This window comes from Lissotriton vulgaris, chromosome 7, assembly GCF_964263255.1.
Source record: "Lissotriton vulgaris chromosome 7, aLisVul1.2, whole genome shotgun sequence".
Classification (NCBI taxonomy): domain Eukaryota; kingdom Metazoa; phylum Chordata; class Amphibia; order Caudata; family Salamandridae; genus Lissotriton; species Lissotriton vulgaris.
This window is the reverse complement of record NC_141695.1, coordinates 325,088,377-325,110,021: the sequence shown is the minus strand read 5'-3', so window position 1 is coordinate 325,110,021 and position 21,645 is coordinate 325,088,377. Positions and strand designations below refer to the sequence as shown.

The 21,645-nt window shown below is 43.4% G+C and overlaps 1 protein-coding gene across 1 annotated transcript in view; it reads left to right on the top strand.

The window, feature by feature from the left end:
* The window catches only part of POLD1 (DNA polymerase delta 1, catalytic subunit), a 357,307-nt gene that overhangs the window by 214,861 nt on the left and 120,801 nt on the right, over positions 1–21,645 (top strand). The window contains exons 15-16 of the mRNA XM_086929347.1: positions 6,806–6,938; positions 19,518–19,631. Coding sequence (XP_086785473.1) covers positions 6,806–6,938; positions 19,518–19,631 — 247 coding nt within the window. The remainder of the gene's footprint in view (positions 1–6,805; positions 6,939–19,517; positions 19,632–21,645) is intronic.

The following is a 21,645-nucleotide window of genomic DNA, read 5'->3' as shown; positions in this document are numbered from 1 at the left end:
CGCCAGCCAGGGCCCCCGCGCAGCAGCCGCCGGAGAGGGCGAGCATCCACGGACGTCACCTTTATCATGGGGCTGTGGCGCGCGGCAGGGACGCAGGCGCCTTGAGCGTGCACATCGGCAGCTCCAAAGACTGACTCGCGCGTGTGACCAAATCCCATGCACGCGTGGCCAGCTCTTGTCTCTCCCTCTCCCATTGACGATGCTGCGCGCGTGGCTAGCTCTTGTCTCCCCTCGTTGTCTGCTGAGCCGACAACTTTAGTTCTCGGCGAGAACGCGCTTTCACGCACTTCTAGCAGAGACCTAAAAATAACTGTTGTTGCCAAGGTTTTATTAGTAATGCATATTTATTTATTTCATTTTTATCATTTATAGAGCGCAGGAATATCTGCGCTGTAGCAGCCCTTGAGAACAGCCAGAATAGGTGGATCAGAACAGTGAAGTTTAAAAAGAAAATTCTGAATGATAGGTATTTGTTACAGAGACGGATGTCCCTGGGAAGTTGGTTCCAGAGTTGGGGTGCTAGGTAAGTGAAGGATTTGCCTCCTAATCAGGTTTGTTTTATGCTCGGTACGACTAGGAGATCTTTGAACCCCGACCGGAGAATTCAGGGGGTGGAGGGGTTCCGACCAACTTGTCAGACAGGTATCTGGGTCCCATTTTATTTAAGGCTTTAAACACCATGCAGCATACCTTAAATATTATTCTTTATTTAAGTGTTGGCAGGCAGTGTAGTTTGCGGAGAATGGGGTTTGAGGCTGTTCTATGGGGAGCACTGGTCACTAAGCGGGCAGCCGTATTCTGGACTACTCGCAGTCTGTTCAAGGAGGTTTCCTTAGTTGAGATCAGCAGGGCATTACAGTAGTCCAGGCGACTCAGGACCAGTGCTTGTACCAATGCTTGTACCAGGGTTTTACGTGTGGAGGATGGGAGAAGGGGGAAGACTCTGCAAAGCAATCTTAATACATGGAAACAGGCCCTAGTGGTTGTAGTAGCATGCTTCTCCAGGCTTAGTTTGTTGTCAATTTGGACCTCTAAGTTCTTAAATACATGTTTTGGGGATGGGGCTGGGCCCAGTTAATCGTGCCACCAGTTGGGTGACCAACTAGCTACTGCATCTTTGAACAACATAATTTCAGTTTTTTCTGTATTCAACATAAGTAAGTTGCTGCTCATCCATTCTGTGATTGTTTTCATACCCTCCAAGAAGGTGGCCTCAACGTTTGTGGAGCCTTTGTCGAAGGAGAGGAGTAGCTGTGTGTCGTCAGCGTAGGATTATGATATGAACCCTAAGTTTCTCAGAAGTGTTGTGAGTGGGGTGACATAAATGTTAAATAGAGTGGGACTTAAGGATGAGCCCTGGGGTACGCCCTTTGAAACCGTGGTGGTCTGAGATTTAAAAGGGCCAAGGTTGACTCTTTGGGTTCTCTCCTTCAGAAAATCAGTCCGCCATTTTAGTGCGTTGTCCGGAATGCCTATGGCTCTTAGTCTCTCTAGCAGGATCTGGTGTGAAAATATGCTGGTGTTATTTCTTACAAGAAGCGCACAACTATTGCTCAGGGACGACAAATCCCTGACTTTAGTCATAGCATCCATTAGATTGTGGTGAAAAACATAAGAACTTAGGGGCATATGTATCAAGCCCATTTCCCGTTCGCAAACGGGCCAATTCTCAGAATCAGCCCATTTGCGAACAGGAAAAAGCCTTTTGGGATGTATCATCCCAAAAGGCCCTTGCAAAATAGGGAATCACAAAATTTGCGATTCCCTATTTTGCGAATGCATTTAAGGAATGCAATGTAGGAAGCACCCAAGTTGTGCGATTTTTGGCTAAAGAAATCGCAAAATACCATCAACTTCAGGTTGGTGGTAATTAGCGAATTAGCGATTTCTTTGAAAAATGCACTTTTTAGCAGTTTTCAAAGTACCATGTGGTGCACATACATGCCCTTAGGGTATGTGTGTGCGTCACATGTGCACATATACATGTTTCAGGGGTGCAATAGGGTGTCCTTTTGACACCCTTGAAATTATATTTTGCGAGTACCTAATGGGTACTTGCAAATTGCGAATAAGGCCCATAGGAATGAATGGAAAGGTATTCCTTAATAGCGAGTCGCAATTTGCGAGTCACAATTAAGGAATATGTAGGAATCGGTTATTATTACGATTCCTACATACATTGCATTTTGCGAGTCCTTAATAGCGATGCGCAAAACAACGCTATTAGGGACTCGCAAATCGATGTTTTCATGCGTATGTACCTTAAATACCTACCAACTTCAAGTTAGTGGAGGATCATCGCAATGTACTTGCAATCCTTTTTTTTTGTCCGTAGAGCAAGTGCAGTGCAGAACCCACTGCGTTTTAACAAGTGAATGTGTCTATATAGTTCCACTTTATATATTTCAGCCGAGCCAAGTAAGAAACAATGGGTGAACTAGTCCTCTTGGCTTTTTATTAATCAGTTGTGGATTTACTCATAGAAATAAAATTGTTGACGTTGTGACCCTGTATGCTTTAGTTCATCAAGACGAAAAAGGTCGGGCTGCATCCTTCATAGAAATGGAGAGTACCCCATTAGATAACAGGATTACGTTATTCTGAAAAACATATGATGGCAAAAAAGCTTTGCAATACTAGCATCACACAAACTGCTCTGTGCTTCAATGTACTGTGGTAAGATATTGGAATAATTGTCTATAATAGATACAGGGATATTAGAGACAGTATGCACCTGCATAGACTGTGTGCAGATGATGAGCAGAGCTTGTTCAGAGGCTGTGTTCAGGTAGCTTGTGTTCCAATTGTACCCATTCTAGTTCGAGGTTGAGGTGGCGGTGGATTGTGTCCAGAATGTATGCAGTTTTGTGCAGAATGTGTGAGTTGGGATTATTTAGTGAATAGGTAAAAATTGTGTAGAACCTTTACCTGTAAAGTGTGTTGACAACTTGTTTGCAGAACTTGTGTACATGCTGCTCCGCTCAGCTATAGGGGGAGAATGGCTCTGGCACCCCGCTTAGGCCGTCACCTACCCCGCCGGACTTTGGACATATATCTTGTCTCTTTCTCCGCTGCTTACTCTTTCCTGTGGACTCCCAGCTCTCCCTGGCCCTTTTTGATCTTGATTTTCTTTTTTTCGATAAAAACTCCTGTTTTGGATATGTTTTCATTCTGTAACTAACATGAATATTTTTGTAACTTGTAACCTGCTGTTTCCTTATGTAAAGCGCTCTGATACCTCCTGGTCTAGCCAGCGCTATATCAAACTCAAATAAATAAATGACCATTTATCAAACTAAGAAAAACAATCAAATCTAGTAGTACAATCAGATGGGTACATACTACCATATAACCTGTCCCATGTTTTCTTTAGGATCATCTTCTATAAAGTTAATTCTGCAAAAATAACATATCCCTTTGTCAAATTGCTTTATAGGTAAAGTAGAGCTCAGCATCTCGTAAAAAATCCCTGCCTAAAAGCGTACTAAACAGTCACGGTCCCAGGCTTACTGAGGGAAGTGGCCTTAACTACATTGTTAAATTGGCTGAGATAGCCCTGAAAGTGAATTATTTCATGTAGAAGTCTATTTTTGTACCGAAGGGTGTGGCAATGAGAGCATATTTTGCCCTAGATATACTAAATCATTTTGTAGGAGATCTTGAACAAATTCTTACCCAGTCTGTTTCCAATCTTCGTTTCACAGCACTTTCCTGTTTGGCAGCGATACATACATGATGTATTCTTGATGTGGAAGGGAACAGAGGAGAAACTAGGGAGTTCAGTGAATGACTTAAGGACCAGAGTCTTTCCATGCAGCATAGTTTTAACTGGCACCTTTTCAAAACTGAACAAAATTGAAAATTTCATGGTTGAGAGAATCTCACCCCAGAAGGCCAACAAAATCTGATATCCCATGTTCAACAAAAGTTTGACTTCCTGTGGTCCTCAAAATGTTATTCCCTGTGGTCTAGATAATCTTTACTTCCATAGGTTACACAGTGAATATTCAGAACACTGGGATAAGCAATGTGGAAAGTGCCTTATTAAAAACACATAGTTAACTGTATTGAATCCTGCCATAATTAGCACGGTTGAAAAGACAATAGTTTGAAGTGTTGAACATTCTATGGTTAACCATAACAGTCAATAGTTTTGAAATTCAGTGGTCCACCAGAATATAAACCAGGATGTCCAGAATCTTGTGGTCTACAGTTTTGAAAAACTGGAATGCTGGAGAAACCCAGTGGTCGATAGTATTAAAATAAAATGTATGGCAAATAGTACAGAAAACAGTTCTTCTATTATACTGAAACATCACCTCCATCTATGATTGAGATGAGATTTATGAAACATAAGTGCCGTCCTGATCCTGTGCAATATGCTGACACTGACATGCACAGAGAAAGCCCCGGAACTGTTACGTTATGTTATGCTACCTCAACTTATAAAGCGCAACAGCTGCCCCAGCAAAGGGGCGTCCCGGCGCTGACAGCAGAGCAACTGACACATGCGGATGGAACAGATAATCGGACTACGGGCAAGGGAAAAGGTGAGTCTTAATGGCCTTCCTGAATTCTAGATAGTTGTTAAGGCCCCGAATGTGAGCAGGACGTGCGTTCCAAAGGAGGGCAGCTTTCCTACGAAAGGAGCGGCCTCCAGCACGGACTCTGCGTGTCCGGGGGACCACCACCAGGTGTTGACCCTGTGAGCGGAGATGTCATGAGGGAACATTAGGTGAGAGGAGGTTGGCCAGGATAGTAGGGGTGGTCAATTTCAAGGCTTTGAAAGAGATGAATAGAACCTTGAATTCAATTCCCCTGCCAATGAAGATGAAGAGTGGCGTCAGACACCGGGCAAGACCTGCCCAAACCCAGAGGGGTTCTTGCTGCCGCGTTCTGTGCCCTTTGTAGCCTCAGAATTTCAGCCTTATTGGACCCCAGATATAGAGAGCAGGCATTGTCCAGTCTTGAAATTAGACGCCTGAATGATGACCTGTCGTGTGGGTGCATCAAAGAAACCCAGTAGGAGTCTTAGCCCTCGTAGTAGTCAGAAGCAGGTCCCTGCCACCTTTTTGGTATGAACTCGGAAGTTGAGTGACGAGTCCAGCCAGACCCCCAGATTTTTCACTACCGCCACAGGAAGGGGGTACTACCAAGGCTAGCGGGCCACCAGAGTTCACTCCACTGAACATGGTCCTTTCCCACCAGCAATACCTCCAACTTGCTGGCATTCAGCTGGAGACGTTGGTGGTCCTCCACTCGGCGACTGCCGCTAGGTCGCCCATTAAACTTAAGGGCGTTCCGCTAAGCGTTGTTCGAGAGCGCCACCATCAACTGTGTATCGTCGGCGTAGGAGACCATGGTCAGTACTCTGCTCTTGGCTACTGCAGCCAGGGGTTGGACGTGAATATTGAATAACAGTGGGCTGAGGGAGAAACCCTGTGACACCCATTGTTTGAGTGTGGCTCCAGAATCCCAGATAGGCTTTCCCAAGATCTGAAGATCCAATCTGTGCACTTCCTCCTTGTGCTATTTTTGTGTTGGTAAAGGTTGATGGGAAAGGTTAATGGTCCCTTAGCTGAGGGTGTGTAAGTAAGGCCATGCATGAACTCAGAGTGGCTTTAAGTAAGGTTGGGATTAATGCAAAGCATCACAGCGCACGCAGTCTCTTGCAGGTGGGCCTGGGGAGTGTATTTCACATTGAGGACAGTGGTTAGGTGTGATGCCTGAGGTACTTTGAGGTCAGTCCCACTTCTGCTTTTTCTCCTTTCACAAACCTGTCTTGAAAGGAAAGTGTTTCCGTCTGGTTACTAGATGGAGCTGTTGTCTCACTTTCTAACATTCTCTCTTTCTATTTCCTCCCCCTTCACTGCTTTCTGTCCTGCGGCATATTCTTCATTATGTGACCTCTATATGTCCCCTTCTTACAAGGCCTGGTTGTGTCTATCTCATGACATTGTTTGGCTGTCCATCACCAGTTTATCTTTACATTCTGTTTTTACTCCATCCTTTCTTATTTGTTCATAACCTATCTTTTTGTCCCAGATGTCATGCCCCCCCTTTCTGCTAACCATTAATTTTCTAATTTTTCATCTTTCTCCCATTCTGTATTCTTACCCTGCTCTTTTTTCCTTCTCTCCATCTCTTCCCATTCTCGTTTCCATCCTCGTTTCCATCCTATCACACTACCTCCTCTCTACTGCCTCTTCATCTCCTCTTGTGCCTTTCTCTCATCTCTTTTCATGCACTGTTTCTTCTTTCTTGTCTTGTCATCCTGTTTCTTTTCTATCAATACCCTCCCTCTGTTACTTCTTTTTTGTAAACCTCTCCCCAGCCTGACTTAAATCTCCACTGCCTCTATATCTTACCCGCTCTCAGTTCTTTTTTTTCCCCATCCTTTAATTTCTTTCTGCCTATCAGGAAAGTAACTTGCATTCCCGAAAATCTGAACTAGATCCCACTGATTTCTTGACACTGTACACATGCAGTAAAAGTGTAACCCTCCAAGAAAGACATCTTCTCTGTTTCCCATTTCTGTTATTCCTCACAGTCTTTGTGGTCGCAAACTGTGTCCTCTTGTGTTTTATGTCTACTAAACATCCTTTAATGAATACTTGTCAAGAAAGAATTACACTCTTTGCTGAGAGCCATTGTCCTTCATGTGTCACAACTTAAGGTTGGGCTCCAGTGAAAATGTGTACAAGCATTCATTCTGCAGGACCTATTATGGCTGCACAATCTAAGGCTATTTGACTCCTGTTCCAAAACAGACTGACTCCTTTGTTTTTTCTTATGTATTTTTCAGGATCCGATCTATGTGTTGGAGAATAACATCCCTATCGACACTCAGTACTATCTGGAGCAACAGCTGGCTAAGCCTTTACTGCGCATCTTTGAGCCCATCCTGGGAGAAGCGAAAGCAGAGTCTGTTCTGTTGAGTAAGTGTCTCTACTACTTTCTTTCAGCATCGCCTTCCTACACCTTTTACATTGCCTCCCTGTCCTCCAACCCAGTCCCTTTCCCTGACAACTGCAGGCCTTGTGTCGCACTTCTTCCCGAAAAGCCTGAACTTGCAGCCATAACCCCTACCACTCTAAAGCCGATTTATAAGACGACAGCAACTGGGCTCCCCAAGACAAGTTGCTCTAGCGTCTGTTCCCCAATACCTGCTCCTCCTATCCTTTTGCTCCATCTCCTTCACTACTGTGCTTTCACAGACTGGACGTTGATCATTTGGCAGATCCGTACCAACCTTTTTCTTACTTCAACAGAAACCTCTGCTGAGGTACAGGAAGATAATGGGGATATGTCTGAGGTCACACACACACAAGCCTCAGCTCAGGGTAGAGCACCAACAACTACAATGAATGCACAGTGGGGAATAGCAATTTGTCTTGTCTAGTAAGATATAACCGCACACAAACAAAAGAGGAAGTGGTCCCCCAGATCACTTGCAACACATTGATTTTCTAATATCTGCTACTCTGAGATCTATGTATTGTATGCAATATGGTTTAGTGTCTACCTACTGATTAAGAAATGTGGGTAAATGGTAGTAGGAGCACAAATTAAACAGTGACCTATGTGCAGATTTAAAATCTGGACTTAGTTAAGGTGTTTTGGTGGAGAATGAGCAGGTTAGGTAGTAGATGTGAGGTCTACAGGGCCTTAGTTACCCAGTTAGTGGTTGCTGTTTGCTGTTCCTTTCATTTTATGCTCTCCTAGTAGTCCGCTCTGGTGCTGATCTATAATACCCCATCCTGTTCTCCCTATACCTGTCAGGGTTCTAAACACTTCCTCATGATACCTCAGTGAATTAATAAACGTTGATGGATAGCAGGGAGGAGGGGGTCAGATGGATGGCATGCACTGTTGTCCAAAGTGCATCTTTGCATTTTTGAGAACAACTATTACTAAGCTTGGCTTAAAAACATTTGCTTCTTTGTTTCTGTCTATAATTTGTTGACACAATCTACCATTTCTAGCCCTTGTGTCTGTCATTCATGCTGTTATGTTTTCCTTTCCTTAAAATCTTAATAATTTTGCATACTTTTTGAATGAAAAATTGCCGTGTTACTTACTGTTGACTTCTCGCTGTCTAGGAGGTATAACATCATATCCCTGCTTCCTCATTGTTACATTTTCAGTGTATGTTTTTTCATTTGCATTCTATACATAACATTAATCAAAGAATCTCAAGCTGTAGAGGTTATATTTCCATTTAATCACGCATTGGTGGTTATCAGTTTAATGGTTGATCCCATCTGCGAGTACTTGAACTGGAAGAATGTTTGCTGTGGCCAGGTCAAAACTAAAAAAAAATGTCTTGCATTGATCTTAGATTTGTTGAGTATTTAGATATGGGAGCTATTCCGTGGAAGGCTCTAGGCCTTTATTCCTGGCAGTTTCTTACTGGACGTGTAGCCACTGCCAGTTGGAAACTATGTGAGCTTCCATCAAAATTTACATTTCACTTTTGTAACATTTATTTTCCATTGTTTATTAGCTGCGTAGTTAGTTACTGTCAAGAAGTAGAATACTCCTAAATTGATTTGAAAGATTTCCGCAATTTGGGTTGCTGGTTTTTGGCACAGATTTCTCTATAAATTGGTGCCAGCCCACCACAGCTTCTGCTTTTTTTTTGCTGCCTTGATGTTTTGTTGCCATGTTTTAAGTGAGCTAAACGTGATGCCTGATAACAGAATTTAAAGATACTTTTCAGCTACGTTCATGTCCTGATTCTTTCACTTAATTGCGTTTAGTTTAGCTACCCCCATTATATTTGATTTAGGGTCATCAAAACAGAGAAGCAACACGACCAGCTATAACAGTAAACTTGTGTTGTCCTTTTCTTTAGTTCGAGTTTTGTTGAGAGCTCTTTTTTGGTCATAAGATACTAAGCCCCTTACATGGTCACTGAGTTCTCCAGTGATGATCTATTCATGTCTATTCATGGTGCTTTCTGCCAGTGTTGGTCAATGCCTTTATCTTGAAATTAGATTGAAAGATGAAATGTTCTGCTACCAGCTTTTCTGTTGTAGGTATTTGATTGTCTTAGATCCACATAGGTTGATGATTCCTAGGCCAGACCTGATGAAATGCTTGCCCGTTCCAACCATCTATAGTGACCCACAAGAATTCTGTAGACCATTTTTAGTCTGCATCTTTGGGGTTAACAAGCCTCCTGTACTTTGCCCTTTTGGAACAGATGGGCCATTGTAATGATTTTACACCAGTTAAGGTTGATGATATTGGTAAAATTGTTACTGAAGATTTTCTTCCAAACTGGTGTTCAGTATGTTGGGCCTTTTTTAAACCTCTTATTTTGAACAGATTTGTGTTTTGTATATTATTAAGTATTATAATAGTGTTAACTTGTGTCTATTTGCGCATAAGGTTCTTAATTTCATCTTGGAGCCTTCACATAAATTTATTTTCAAAATTGTGACTTCAATGAAAAGATCTTCTTTTAGCGAGAGAACAATTTGCTTGGGTACATTTTCCTCTGATGGTTATTACTAACCATAGATTTGTCACCTTTGAATACTCCCCAAATGCCAGAGTGGACCCAGAAAACTTTTTCAAATAAGTGTTCCAGCACACCGCTTAGTGGCATTATGTGGATCTGTGCTGCCTCCACACTACCCCACCATGACTGAACAAAGACTTATGTAAGCACCACACTTGCATGCTGTTGTCTTTCTAGGCCCTCCGGATCGGATCCAGAACTCTACCCGATGATTTCTTTTTCTTCTCAGTTTTCTAACAACTCCTAATGGTTTCAAACGTGTGCTAAGGAACAATGACCCACACAAAACTAAAGCTGTAAAGCAGTTGTTGGTCATAGACCCACTAGAGGTGTATCTTTGGTGTCTGGGCACTGGACACAGCTCTAAGTTGTGCGATACGTGCACTTTTATCCATCTAAAGAAGATCCGGGACTGGGAGGCAAAGCAATATATTGCCAAACACAAGTGGTAGTCTCAGCCGTTGCAGAGGTTCCATTCCAAGGCTCAGACTTGATCTTGAGGTCGCGCCTGCAAGACTTTGTGCTCAAACGTCCTCTGATCAGTCCACACATATGAAAGCTAAGCAGGACTTAACCCTATTCTGCCACTCTGTGTCCAAAGGGAAGGGGCGAGGGCGCCAAGATGAAAGTCTCACCCCATTGAAGTCACTGAGTCAATTCCTCATCTGATCCTGACTCCCTCTGAATGTTTTCTTGGACTGTCGTGAACCTCACAATAAATTGTAGCCTTTAAGTAGGACATATTGCATATTTCAGTGGATTTATGGCTCTCTGATATGCCTTCAGTCCTTATAGCTTCCAGTCAGGTTACCACTGGAGGATCCATCCCTGGTGCCATTTGTCTCCTTGGATCCAGTTACCAGGCCTATATCAACTCCGATACAGACATCTACTCCAGACAGACTTCTATTCCAGTCTTGAGAGCTACTCCAGTATCTGCAACTCGGACACCGGTACGGACACACCCTGCACTGGAATATTATGCGGTGCTGATGCCAGTGTTTGACATCGAACCAACTTGCCTACCAGTGCAGTGTGGTAAATATTTGATTTACCGTCCTAATTTCTATGCAGGTAAGTACTTAAACAAAAATAACTCAATCGGAAAGAAAGACGCAGAGTCTGTGGTGTTAGAGTTCTTAGGGGTTTTATTCCTTAAAAAGGAATGGTTCTGGTACCGGATATCGAGTTCCTGACACCACTGGGGTGCAGGAAGGGATAGAGCATACTTTATTGACAAGACATAACTTTTATACTTAAACCATATAATGAATACCAATACAGTAGGCGTAACAGCTGAGAGAAACAAGATAAAAACACACACGTGTTAGCAATACGTAATCAAAAAGGCGTGAACTGGGCGTGAACATAGAGGTGTGTGCTAGAAACGTCACATAAAAGTGTCACAAGTGGGTGGATACATAGCAGAATCTTGCAGTGTCAGCAGAAATCTGAGGTCTGGATGCGCGCGCAGCTGCATGACGTGTGATTGACGTGGAGCTGGAGGGTGCAGGGGGCTTGACATTTACACTAGCGGAAAGAGACAGAAGTCTGGCATGTCAGATCCACTCGTACCTATATCATATCTAATATCTGATGTTTGGGAACCATATTATCTAGAGGGAAAGGTCTCTTGGGCAGAGGCTATTCTATACTGACTGTGAGTGCGTGTATAGGCGTCTACGTGTCTGCATGAGATGCGAGGGGGCATGGGCCTACCATGGTAACAGAAGCTATGAATTACTTGCACAGAGACAGTGAGGCCGGGCCCTTTGCTCTGCAGCTGGAAGAATGTTTACTTGAACTAGTAGGCAGGAATGTATGTTTGAGGAGCGGAGCAGATTATTCGAAGGTTGAATACAGTCTTGGCAGGCAGCAGGTTGAGCTAAGCGCCGTTAGCCGCGCAAGGAGTAAGGCAGAGGTCACGGGTACAGAGGCAGCCCAGGCTGAGGCGTTTCAGAGTCAGAAAGCAGAAAAAAACTCGATGGCAGAATTCAGAGGCCTACTTCGCCAGAGCTGAAAAACGTGTAAAGTACACCACAAAAAGACGTTGGCATGGCATACTTAGGAACGGAATATTCAACCCGTTCAGGGTGGATCTGAAAGAGGACATGTTAACGTTGGACGCAAATGTATTTGCGTCTTCATAGCTGGCACAGGAGGGAAGTTACATGCACTTTAAGCTCGTACATGGAGATGGTGGGGTACACGTTCGGGAACATTTCTTGACCATAAAATTTATATTTCCTCATTAGCGCAATGAAATAACAAACACGGAACCAGTCGTCATGCACCCAACTCTAACCCTGTACCTTTACTGCCATAAATATAATCAAAATATAATGCTTATCAAAAAGTGTTGATCAATGGTATCAATTCATACTCCATTTTCCGTTTGTTTCTTGAAGCAATATTATTAGTGAAGTCCATTATTCCTAAGCAGCCAGCACATGGACAAGGGAACACGTGTTTCATTGTAACAGCACTGCCTCTTCAAGGATTCCCTGAAGACAAACGTAACTCTAGGTCAATTTGTGGTTATTTCTTTATGCAGAGTCTGACAACACACCAGATCACAGGGTCGACACGGGTGGCAGATTTCAGAAAACTGGACTTAACAGGTGAAGATGGTGTCCAAAGTAGAAGTAAAGGAAAATCTGATCAACATTATTTGTGATAAGCATTAGGTTTTGAATTTATTCTCCAGAAGTGACTCCACAGTAAAAGTGATGAAATTATTTGAAAGACAGACCTGTCAAATAATTGGTGAATAAGTGCTTTTTCATGTTTCACTAATTGAATTGTTGTCTTTTGCAAAGCATATCATCCCTTCCCATGCTCTAGTATCCTATTATTATTATTATTATTATGACCTCATTTATATAGCGCAACGAATCATCCCCAAGCGGATCTCTCGGCGCCTGAGAAGAGAACCCTTGACAGTGAGATCTTTAGAATAGCCAGGTCTTAAGCATTTTTTGAATTGAGCTAGATTTGAACACGCACTGATTTCGTCATGGAGACTGTTCCAGTGGCTGGGCGCCAGATGATATAAACATTTTAAGCCGGAGGGGAAACTGCATTAATGGTTGGAGTGTGCGGGGCATACTATTCTCTTGTGCCCAAAAGAGGATGATTGGTATGTCTTGCTTTCCACTCATTATCGTAATGAATCCGTATACATTGATTTGCAGAAGGCCAGTGGGCTTGACACTTCATCTGATGCAGAGATTGAGTCACCATTCCTACCCGAAGATCGTATTGTAGATGCCTTGACCAGTAAGAAGAATACAAACTTGTTTCCAACCACTGCTCCGGATAGGAAATCAAAAAGGGTTGATGCTTTTGACAGGGGCTTGTTGTCTTCTGCTAGTCTAGCTTTGCGATTTGTAAATGCTGTTTGTCTTCTGGGCCATTAAACACATGTCCTTTGAGGCATGGCCTGCAAAATCTTGCAATTATGCAGGACCTCTTTGGCTTAGACGGTTTATGATGGACAGGACGTGATTAAATAAGTTATCGGCATAGGTCTGGATACTATAGATAGTCTGGGGAGGGAAGTTAATCCCAGTGTTGTCCTTTATCAACACGTTTGAGTGTGATCCACAAGACTCTCCGGTGATGTAAATTGATACTTGTATAGCGCACTATTCACCCGCAAGGGTCTCAAGGCGCTTGTAGGAATACTGCTGTGGAACCCGTCCTGGCTTTCCCTGTGAGGCGTCCACTCCTGGGCACCCCCAGGGTGAAGGCCAGGCATCCTTAGCGTTGTGGGGGCCGTTGTGGAGATTAAGCAAGCTATTGCCCAGAGTTGCAGAGTGGGACTCTATGATTAGAATAGGCACCGAGGCGAGAATTATCAGGTCCGTGGAATTTTTTTGAGCCCAAGACCCACCGAGGCGGGGAATTGAACCCTGGTCCCGGACTAGACCTCTGCATCAGGGTCTGCCGCTCTAACCACTGAGCCACACTTCTCCACAAGCCTCACTTATTGGTATGCTTTTAATGGGTCTCTTTTTGGTGAGAAAGTGAACTCTGCTTTAGAATGCTTCGTTATAGCACACTCCTTGGATCTGCTAACCCATGCCAAACAGTTTCTTCAGCAATTCTGAAAGTTTAGAGACTATACCAGATGGCCGGAATATAGACAGAGGCAACATCCCCAACCAGTGATGCAGTAGACACCTCAGTCCTTTTGAGGCAGTGGACGCAAGTCTGGGAGGTAACATGAGGGACAGCAGGAACATCAGTCCTCCACTTCCCTTTTCCCTCTAATAATGGCCACCAAACCACTCTAGTTAGCCCTGAGGGGCGCATGTCCAACCAGTGGTGGAGCAGGATTCCCCATTTGATCCAAGGTTAGCAATCTACTGTGTCCTACAGATAAGTCTGATTGTTCAAAATGGCTGTGCCCTGTCTGCTCTAACCACTGTTCCTGCCACACCAGAGGGAATTTCAGACGAGAACCTGCTCATTCTGCAACAGGAGGTGTAGGTTTTGCTTTCCAAGAAGGTGCCATTGGGCATTGAGATGGTGCCGGATTAGACAGAGGAGAGGGTCATTACTCTTGCTATTTACACGTTTCAAAGAAAGACAGACGCCTCACACCTGATTTGGGCCTTCTGCAGAATAATACATTCAGAATGCTCTGCACGACTGGATGATGTTGTTGGACCTACTGGGCACATACTTTCATAAACACTTCCTGCAATTCAACAGACATTATCTGAGGTTCTAGCGCATTTACAGCGTGCAGTGCTCCCCTTCGGCCTCACCAATGCCTTTTGGGTATTTACAATAAAGTTATTGCTGCCCACCTTAGGAGGTGAGGGATACCAGTATTGCCATGCCCTGGCAACTGGCTGTTGAAGACTGGCTCTCCACAGTCTGTCTCAACGATGGTGGATTTCTTGACATCATTTTGAGTTCACTGTCAATGAGCATAAGTGCTCCCTGACATCTTCACTGAAGCTTCTATTCATTTGGCCAATTCTGGACACTGTGGAATTCAACACCTTCCATCTGCCGCAACGAGTCCAGACATTCTGGCTATGATACCTATATTTCAGGCTCTTTCCTGTATCACGGTGAGGGTGTCTCTAAGGCCTCTTAGCCTCGTGCATGTTCCTCGTCAGATACTCTAGGTGGCACATGCGTTATCTGCAATAGAATTTGAAGTTGTAATGGAACCAAGCATCAAGGCAATCTGAAGAATGCCATCCACGTCTTAGAGAAGGCTGCTCAAGATTTGTAGAGGTGGCTGCTGACTGCAGTGATTGACTGGCCATGGCGGGTACCATGTGTTTTCACGGTGGGCCGCCAAGGTTGGTGGGACGGTTTTGAACTCGCCCCCCACCTCCCTTACCCCCGCCCCCCCACCCACCCCCCTGAGCTGTTTGCTAGTGGCTAGTTTTGGTTCTCAGTCCGGCTGTGGTGATTGACATGTACCTGCAGAGCCAGACGAATGGCTTGCAACCCTAGCAGGTATTAAGTATCACTGTTCCTGCTTCTTAATTTTCATGGAGATACATTTGGCCATTTTGATGTGTGGTAATGAGTGATCAGAATAAAAAAAACTTTAAATTCTTCTAGTGGTTGATACTGAAGGAAATTTGGGGGATTGCTCAATGGCAGAAAAAATTGATCAATTATTAAATTATATTCCAAAAGAAGGAGATCCAGTGGTTTCTTGCTGTCCAAAACCAGCCCTGTTTTTAATTTCCACTTTTTGTCTTGGCTGTTACATTCCAGGCTCATCCTGCCCTTTGGGCCTCAAGAATAAATTCATCTTCTCTTGTTCATTTCCCTACCTTAGCGCTAAAGTTGTCTCCTTTAATGGTCAATAGGTTTATGCTGATTTCACTTAGGCTTGCAACTAAAATCTCATTTGTGAGGATGTTTTAAAACAATACTAAAGATCGCACTGTTTCCCTCGAGATCAGTGTCTCTCCAGAGCACTCGGTGCAATGTTTATCAATTTATTCCTGAAATGTAGACAAAGTTCTGTTGTATGATTGAATTCATTCTTTTTATTTGTTCATTTTAAATTCATCACATGATAACTCTCATGGTATTTAAGCAAGTGGCCCGAGGTTGTCTCGAGGTGTTCCGCGCTCGTCCGTGACGGACGAGCGCGGAACACCTCGAGACAACTACCCTCCGGCTCGCCATTACCCGTGAATTTATGTCGGAACATAGCCGAAACAGAATATCACACGGCCCCTGAGGAAGGGCAAAGCCCGAAATGCATTGGGCCAACGGGCCACTTGCTTAAATGCCATGAGCTTTATCATGTGATGAATTTAAAATGAACAAATAAAAAGAATGAATTCAATCATACAACAGAACTTTGTCTATATTTCAGGAATAAATTGATGAACATTGCACCGAGTGCTCTGGAGAGACACTGATCTCGAGGGAAACAGTGCGATCTTTAGTATTGTTCAACTCCAAGTACAGGGGGGGTTACTCCACGGGCACCACCTACCTATATAGACTTTGACTACACCCAAACACTGGTGTGCGTACCCTACTAACCGCCTTTGATGTTTTAAAACAACCTTGTCTGAGCATCAACCATCTATATGTTGAAACATAAGTCTTGTACTGTTATTTTCAGGCACTCGTCTATTGTGCAGTGTATCTATATTCCACCCATATTTCCAACTCATCGGAAACCCTTTCACCTTCCAGCATTCTATGGTCAAGATTATTTTACTGGTATCCTATTATTTTCTTGCGGAACTTTTAGCAACCCCAGTCATTAGTTTTCATCCTTCATTCTTCAGTACTTGATGGGCAGATTGTGGTGCCATTAGTTTCCATCTCTAGCCATGATTTCTTATTTTGTCTGTTTACTGACTTATTTCTTTTTCCCTAGTGTATGCTCCCTGGACAATAATTTGTTTCCTTCCTTTCAATTTTGTTTAAGTTTTACCCTTCTTTTTCTTTTCTCAATATGGCCTACTTGTTTGCTCTTCTTCCTGAAGGTTGATTGCATGCATAAAGCTATATCCTTAAGGACTGCCGCCTAATTTGGAAGGTTTATACTTCTATTAGAAGAACTCCTCAGCCTCCTGAACCAATTCGCCTTTGAGTTTTTCATGTGTGCATTTATTTGTCTTCCTATTATTCTCAGGTTACTTTAGCCATGCTTTTAAGCTTTTGCTTTTTGATTTTTTTATATACATCATCTTGGACCCTTTTCTCCAATTTGTGGCAGGCAGTGGGTCCCGTACCATTCTGTTATGGAAGCAGCGACAGGCCACTTAAGCTGTTTTCACCACTAGCATTGATAGCAAAGCAAGAAAGTCCCAGAAATCTGCCAGATTATCTCGAAGGTCATATTCCAGACAAGAATTTCTGATAATTGCAGGTGCTAGAAAGCAGTTATCTAAAGATCGACGGAAAACATACTTAAGTAAGAAGTGCTTGCTTTGCACAATGCTCTTTACCGTAACTGTGATGTAGACATTCAGGTTTTGAATTTCGGCTTCTAATTAATACTTCTTCTTTTCAAAATTAATTTTCTGGAGTGCTGCCAGGATTCCACCTTCCAGAAAATCAGAGTTCAAACACTGTCAATTCTGCCTTCAGCACCAGTCCATATCCTATCCCAAAGCGGTATGCCTGGGGTTTCGGATAAATACATCTGCCAGTGGATTCCTCGCCTTTTGAGTTATCCCTTGCGCAGCATTCAAATGAAACTTTTATCATACCTCTCCCAGGTTGACGAGGACATCTTAATGGCATGGCTCCGCTCACAACTCATTATGATGTCATCAGAGCCATTAAAAGACCTAGTCAACGTGCTGACGTCAGTTACCTTATTTCCATGCACTCGACGCATATTGGTTTTTCTAGGACTCTCCATTTCTTCATAGTTTACATTGTTACAATAATGTCTAAACACTGTATCTGTACTATGGCTGATCAGAAAAAGCTGTATTTAAACCCTGTAGTAAATTGGGGGTCATATGTCTGTCACAGACTCAGACAAAGATTGCATTTGGTGCCTGTCGCCTGACCACGATTTCGAGGGATGCTCTTCATGTCGTCGGATGAACCTGAAGACCCTCAAAGAGAGGGAAGTGATGTTCATGGCTCGGGCAAAGAAGAAAAAGAGAGGTCGGAAGAGGACAAAGTTGAGGTCGAATAGTAAGCTGATGCAGCGTAAAACATCCGAAAGGAGCGCCAAAGGTGGACGCTGGGTAAGTGTGTCACTATTGATGCACGATATCTCCAGTATTCCCAGGCCTTGTGTGAACCCAGTATATCTAAAGGTCTCGGTGCAGTACCAACTTCCGTTGTCTCCAAATTAGTGGGCAGGTAAACCTATTGGCAAGGTAAGGCCTCCAGAGTCATTGGCAAGTAAACTGGAAGTATCCGTGCGCAAGTTCTCCAAACGATCCTGTGTACGGCTGTCGATCTGTCTGTACCAACGACTCTGGAATTATTACCTTGCCAACAGGTTTACTTACCCACAAATTTGGAGACAACGGAAGTTGGTACTGCACTGAGACCTTAAGATATACTGGGTCCACACAAGGCCTGAGAATACTGGAGATATCGTCCATCAATAGTGACGCTCTTACCCTTTGGCGCTCCTTTCGGATGTTTTACGCTGGCATCCGCATACTATTTGTTTTAATCTTGCCCTTAAGAAGCCCTCGTGAAGGGTGAAACACGTTGCTGTTTCCACAAATGTATTAAGGATTTTTCAATGAAAAGACTTACATTGGAAACCAACAACACCTGCTAAACAAACTCTTCTTTCTGTGCCTTGAACCACCGCTGCTCTTTTGTGTTGCCTCTCATCAGCTTTTTTCTCTTGTATTTATCTGTGATCATGTGGCAACTGACCATTTGAGGTGGGCAATACTAGTGTGAATAACGTTTGTGACTAACCTAGGTGCAGTTGCCACTAACCCTGCTGCCTTTGCTTATGTAGCAATACTTGTGGAAGAGCCAAGACTTCAAGGCTTTCTAAATTGCACCAGCTCCGTTAAAGCCCTTTGTGATTGTGGAAGCTCATTCCACATCCTGGCCGCTTTGACTTAAAAGCCCGCCCCCTTACCTAGACCTTTGATAAGTTTGAGTGGAGACGAGGTTTGCCATACTTGAGCAGAGAGATCGCATAGGGATGTATCTTTTGAATCTGCGTGGCAGCGGCTGAGGGCCTTTTTGCTGTAGTGCTTTAAAAACAATGCACATGGCTTTAAAGTTAATACTTTGCTTCAGAAGAAGCCAGTGTAATTCCTTCAGGGCATGTCACGCCGAGGGTCTATAAGGTCTATTTAACGCCAGTTTTGCGGCTGCAACTTTCACTCTGTGCAGTCACTGTGCCAAATAATCAGGTGCTCCGAAGTAGTAAGGCATTGCAATAGTCCAGTCTGCTGAGTATTTTGCTACACGCATCAACAAGGCCTCTAACCAAACTTAGGAACTTTTCGTCATCGTCCTAAAAAATATCTGTCCCTGTATTGCTTTAGTCCCATACGGATAACAGACCGATACAAACCTGCACTAAATAATAGTGATTCCACTTAACTGGTAGCTGAATACATGACCAGGAGTCTGTCTGAAGGTGGGTAATATTTAAAACATGGATGTTGTAGAATTGGTGTTTTTGTAAGTAATATTTTTCATCCCAGGCACATTTTTGAAGTACTGTAGCCAAACAATCCTTGCTAAATTTGTAATTTTTCTATTTCAAAGTTGGTTATTGAAGTATCTTTTGAAATGCATGTATTCATATGGATTGTGTGGACCTCATAGTAGAAGTAACTGTACATAAACCCCCATTTCATGATTTTCTGTAGTGAATCCAACATATTTGAGCCTTGAATTATTAGTATGATCTCTATCATTCCCTCTTGCTGATCACGCCAAACTCTCCAGTCTCAGACTGATCTACATGTCCAGTGTAAGACTACGTACCTTTGGCAGGACTACAGATCTATAATGGTGCCTTTCTCTTTCCTTGCAGAGGGAGATCACACGCGATGTAAGACAGTGCTCACCTCCAAAGTAGGGGGACTCATGGCATTTGCCAAAAAGCGCAGCACCTGCATTGGTTGCAAAGCTGTCCTGAACCATGATGGTAGGTGACTGACTGGGTAATGGTAAACAATGGTGCTTTGGGAGAGCTGGAGCATTATGTAATTGATGAAGGATGACAACTTGGTTTGGATGAGGGGGTCCTATCTAGAGAAAAGTTAGCCTGGTGGGTTAATGAGACACTCTCAAGGCAATCGGTTTTAGGCACCAAGGAGCTTTTTGCAAGTCTGAATGCATTTTAAATTCATTATAATGTCTACAAGGATGACTACTAACTACATGTGCCCAGCACACCGGTCTTAATTTTGTTGCCATATTTTTGTGATTGCCTAATCAGTGGTGAATTGAAATATTTTGAAATTGTATGGATTTCTGTTGTATTCCTATGTGCCCTTCCCAGCTTTCATACTTATGAGACGTTCCTTCTAACACGCTGGTGCTCAGGAGAACATCTGCATGCCTTTTAAGAAATTTTAAGTAGGTATGCATACACGGTTCCATCAGCCTTTTGCCATGGCCCTACATCACAGTATCTTAACTCTGCTCAAGTGGATAGGATATCTCTTTTACAATTATTTACAAGTGATAACATTTCCAACAAAACTGCCACACATGGTTTCTGAAGGAACACTATCCATGTAATAGTGACATAGAGCAAAGAGGTGAATCACGTTGGAAATGAAGTGTGTGAAATAATGAACACAACAGTACTTGGATTAATATAATACACATATGTCACTTTATAAGTACGGGAGCAGAATATCAGTGGGCAGGGCTAAGTGATGGAGGAAATGTAACTTGAGGAGGGGAACGTATTCAGTACCATACAGTAAGGCAAAATGGGAGAGGGTGGTCTCACATTGAGAAGGTGAGTTCTGAAGAAAATTATAAACTGAGGACAGGTGGGTATACACCTGGGGCAGTGCATTCTAATGAATGAGTCCAAAGAGGTGTAAAGCACAATAGTGAGATTGCATGCATGAGTATTTGAGAATATTGAGGCAATGAGCCATGACAGTGCAAATGTTAGTGATATGCAGGCAATTATGGGCATGGAGAGGTTTAGTGATGTGAAATGATTATTTGAGCTGTATGTTATTAATGATAACAGATTTCTGGCCATTCTGAAGACAACAAAATGTACGTTTTTCAGTGAAACAGCATACTAACATTGACAGTGAAGGGTGAAAAAGTGCAAATGTCATCAGGCGAAGGAGAGATAGATATCAGTGAAGTGATACAAGAAGAAGATGCGTTAAAATAAACCATACAATACCAGATTTCTATTTTTCGATGATTTAAGTGTAAGTGATGGTAGGGTCTTCCAGCGTCTAATAACCATGAGGGAGTTAGACATTTGTGTGTGGGTCTCCAATGTGAAGGAAGGTAAAGAGATGAAGATTTGGGTATCATCTACATAGATTTGATATGACACTCCAAATTAGCAAGGAATATCGTCCAGGTACAAGGTGTACAGAGAGAAGAGTAGTATGCTCAAGACAGAACCCTGGAAGACGAGGGCATGGCGAAGCACCTTGAGATCGAAAAAAGTTGATTGAGAAATAAGAGGAGAACAGTTGAGTGAACATTGGTGCAGCGGAAAGGTGTATCTGAAGGAGACTATTAGTTATGGATTCCTTAACATAGAATTACCCCAGGCGTCAGACTGGATCCGGAGAAATGTTTTCGTAGGAGTATCCCTGCGTGTCGGTAGGTGGCGTCTGTCGACTCCGCGTTCGTCGTAGTGATTGCCGGGATGAAGTTGCGGTATCTACTTAGCCGCTGCCCCTGCGCTCTGACGTCCGTTCTTTCTTTTTCCGCGCCAGTTAGTGCAGATCCGGAGAGAGTGGTCATTTTACTTTTGTCGACTTTTTTTGAGTCGTTTGACTCCTGGTGCACAGGGGTGTCACATCGGTGGACCGGCTTCAAACCTTGGGGCTCCTGCCACAAGCTGATGTTGGTGACAGACCCACATCTTGTGTGCCTCTGGTGTCTGAACTGTGACCACGACCCAAAGTCGTGCTCCGACTGTCGGGCCATGGCCTGAAGTCTTTGCG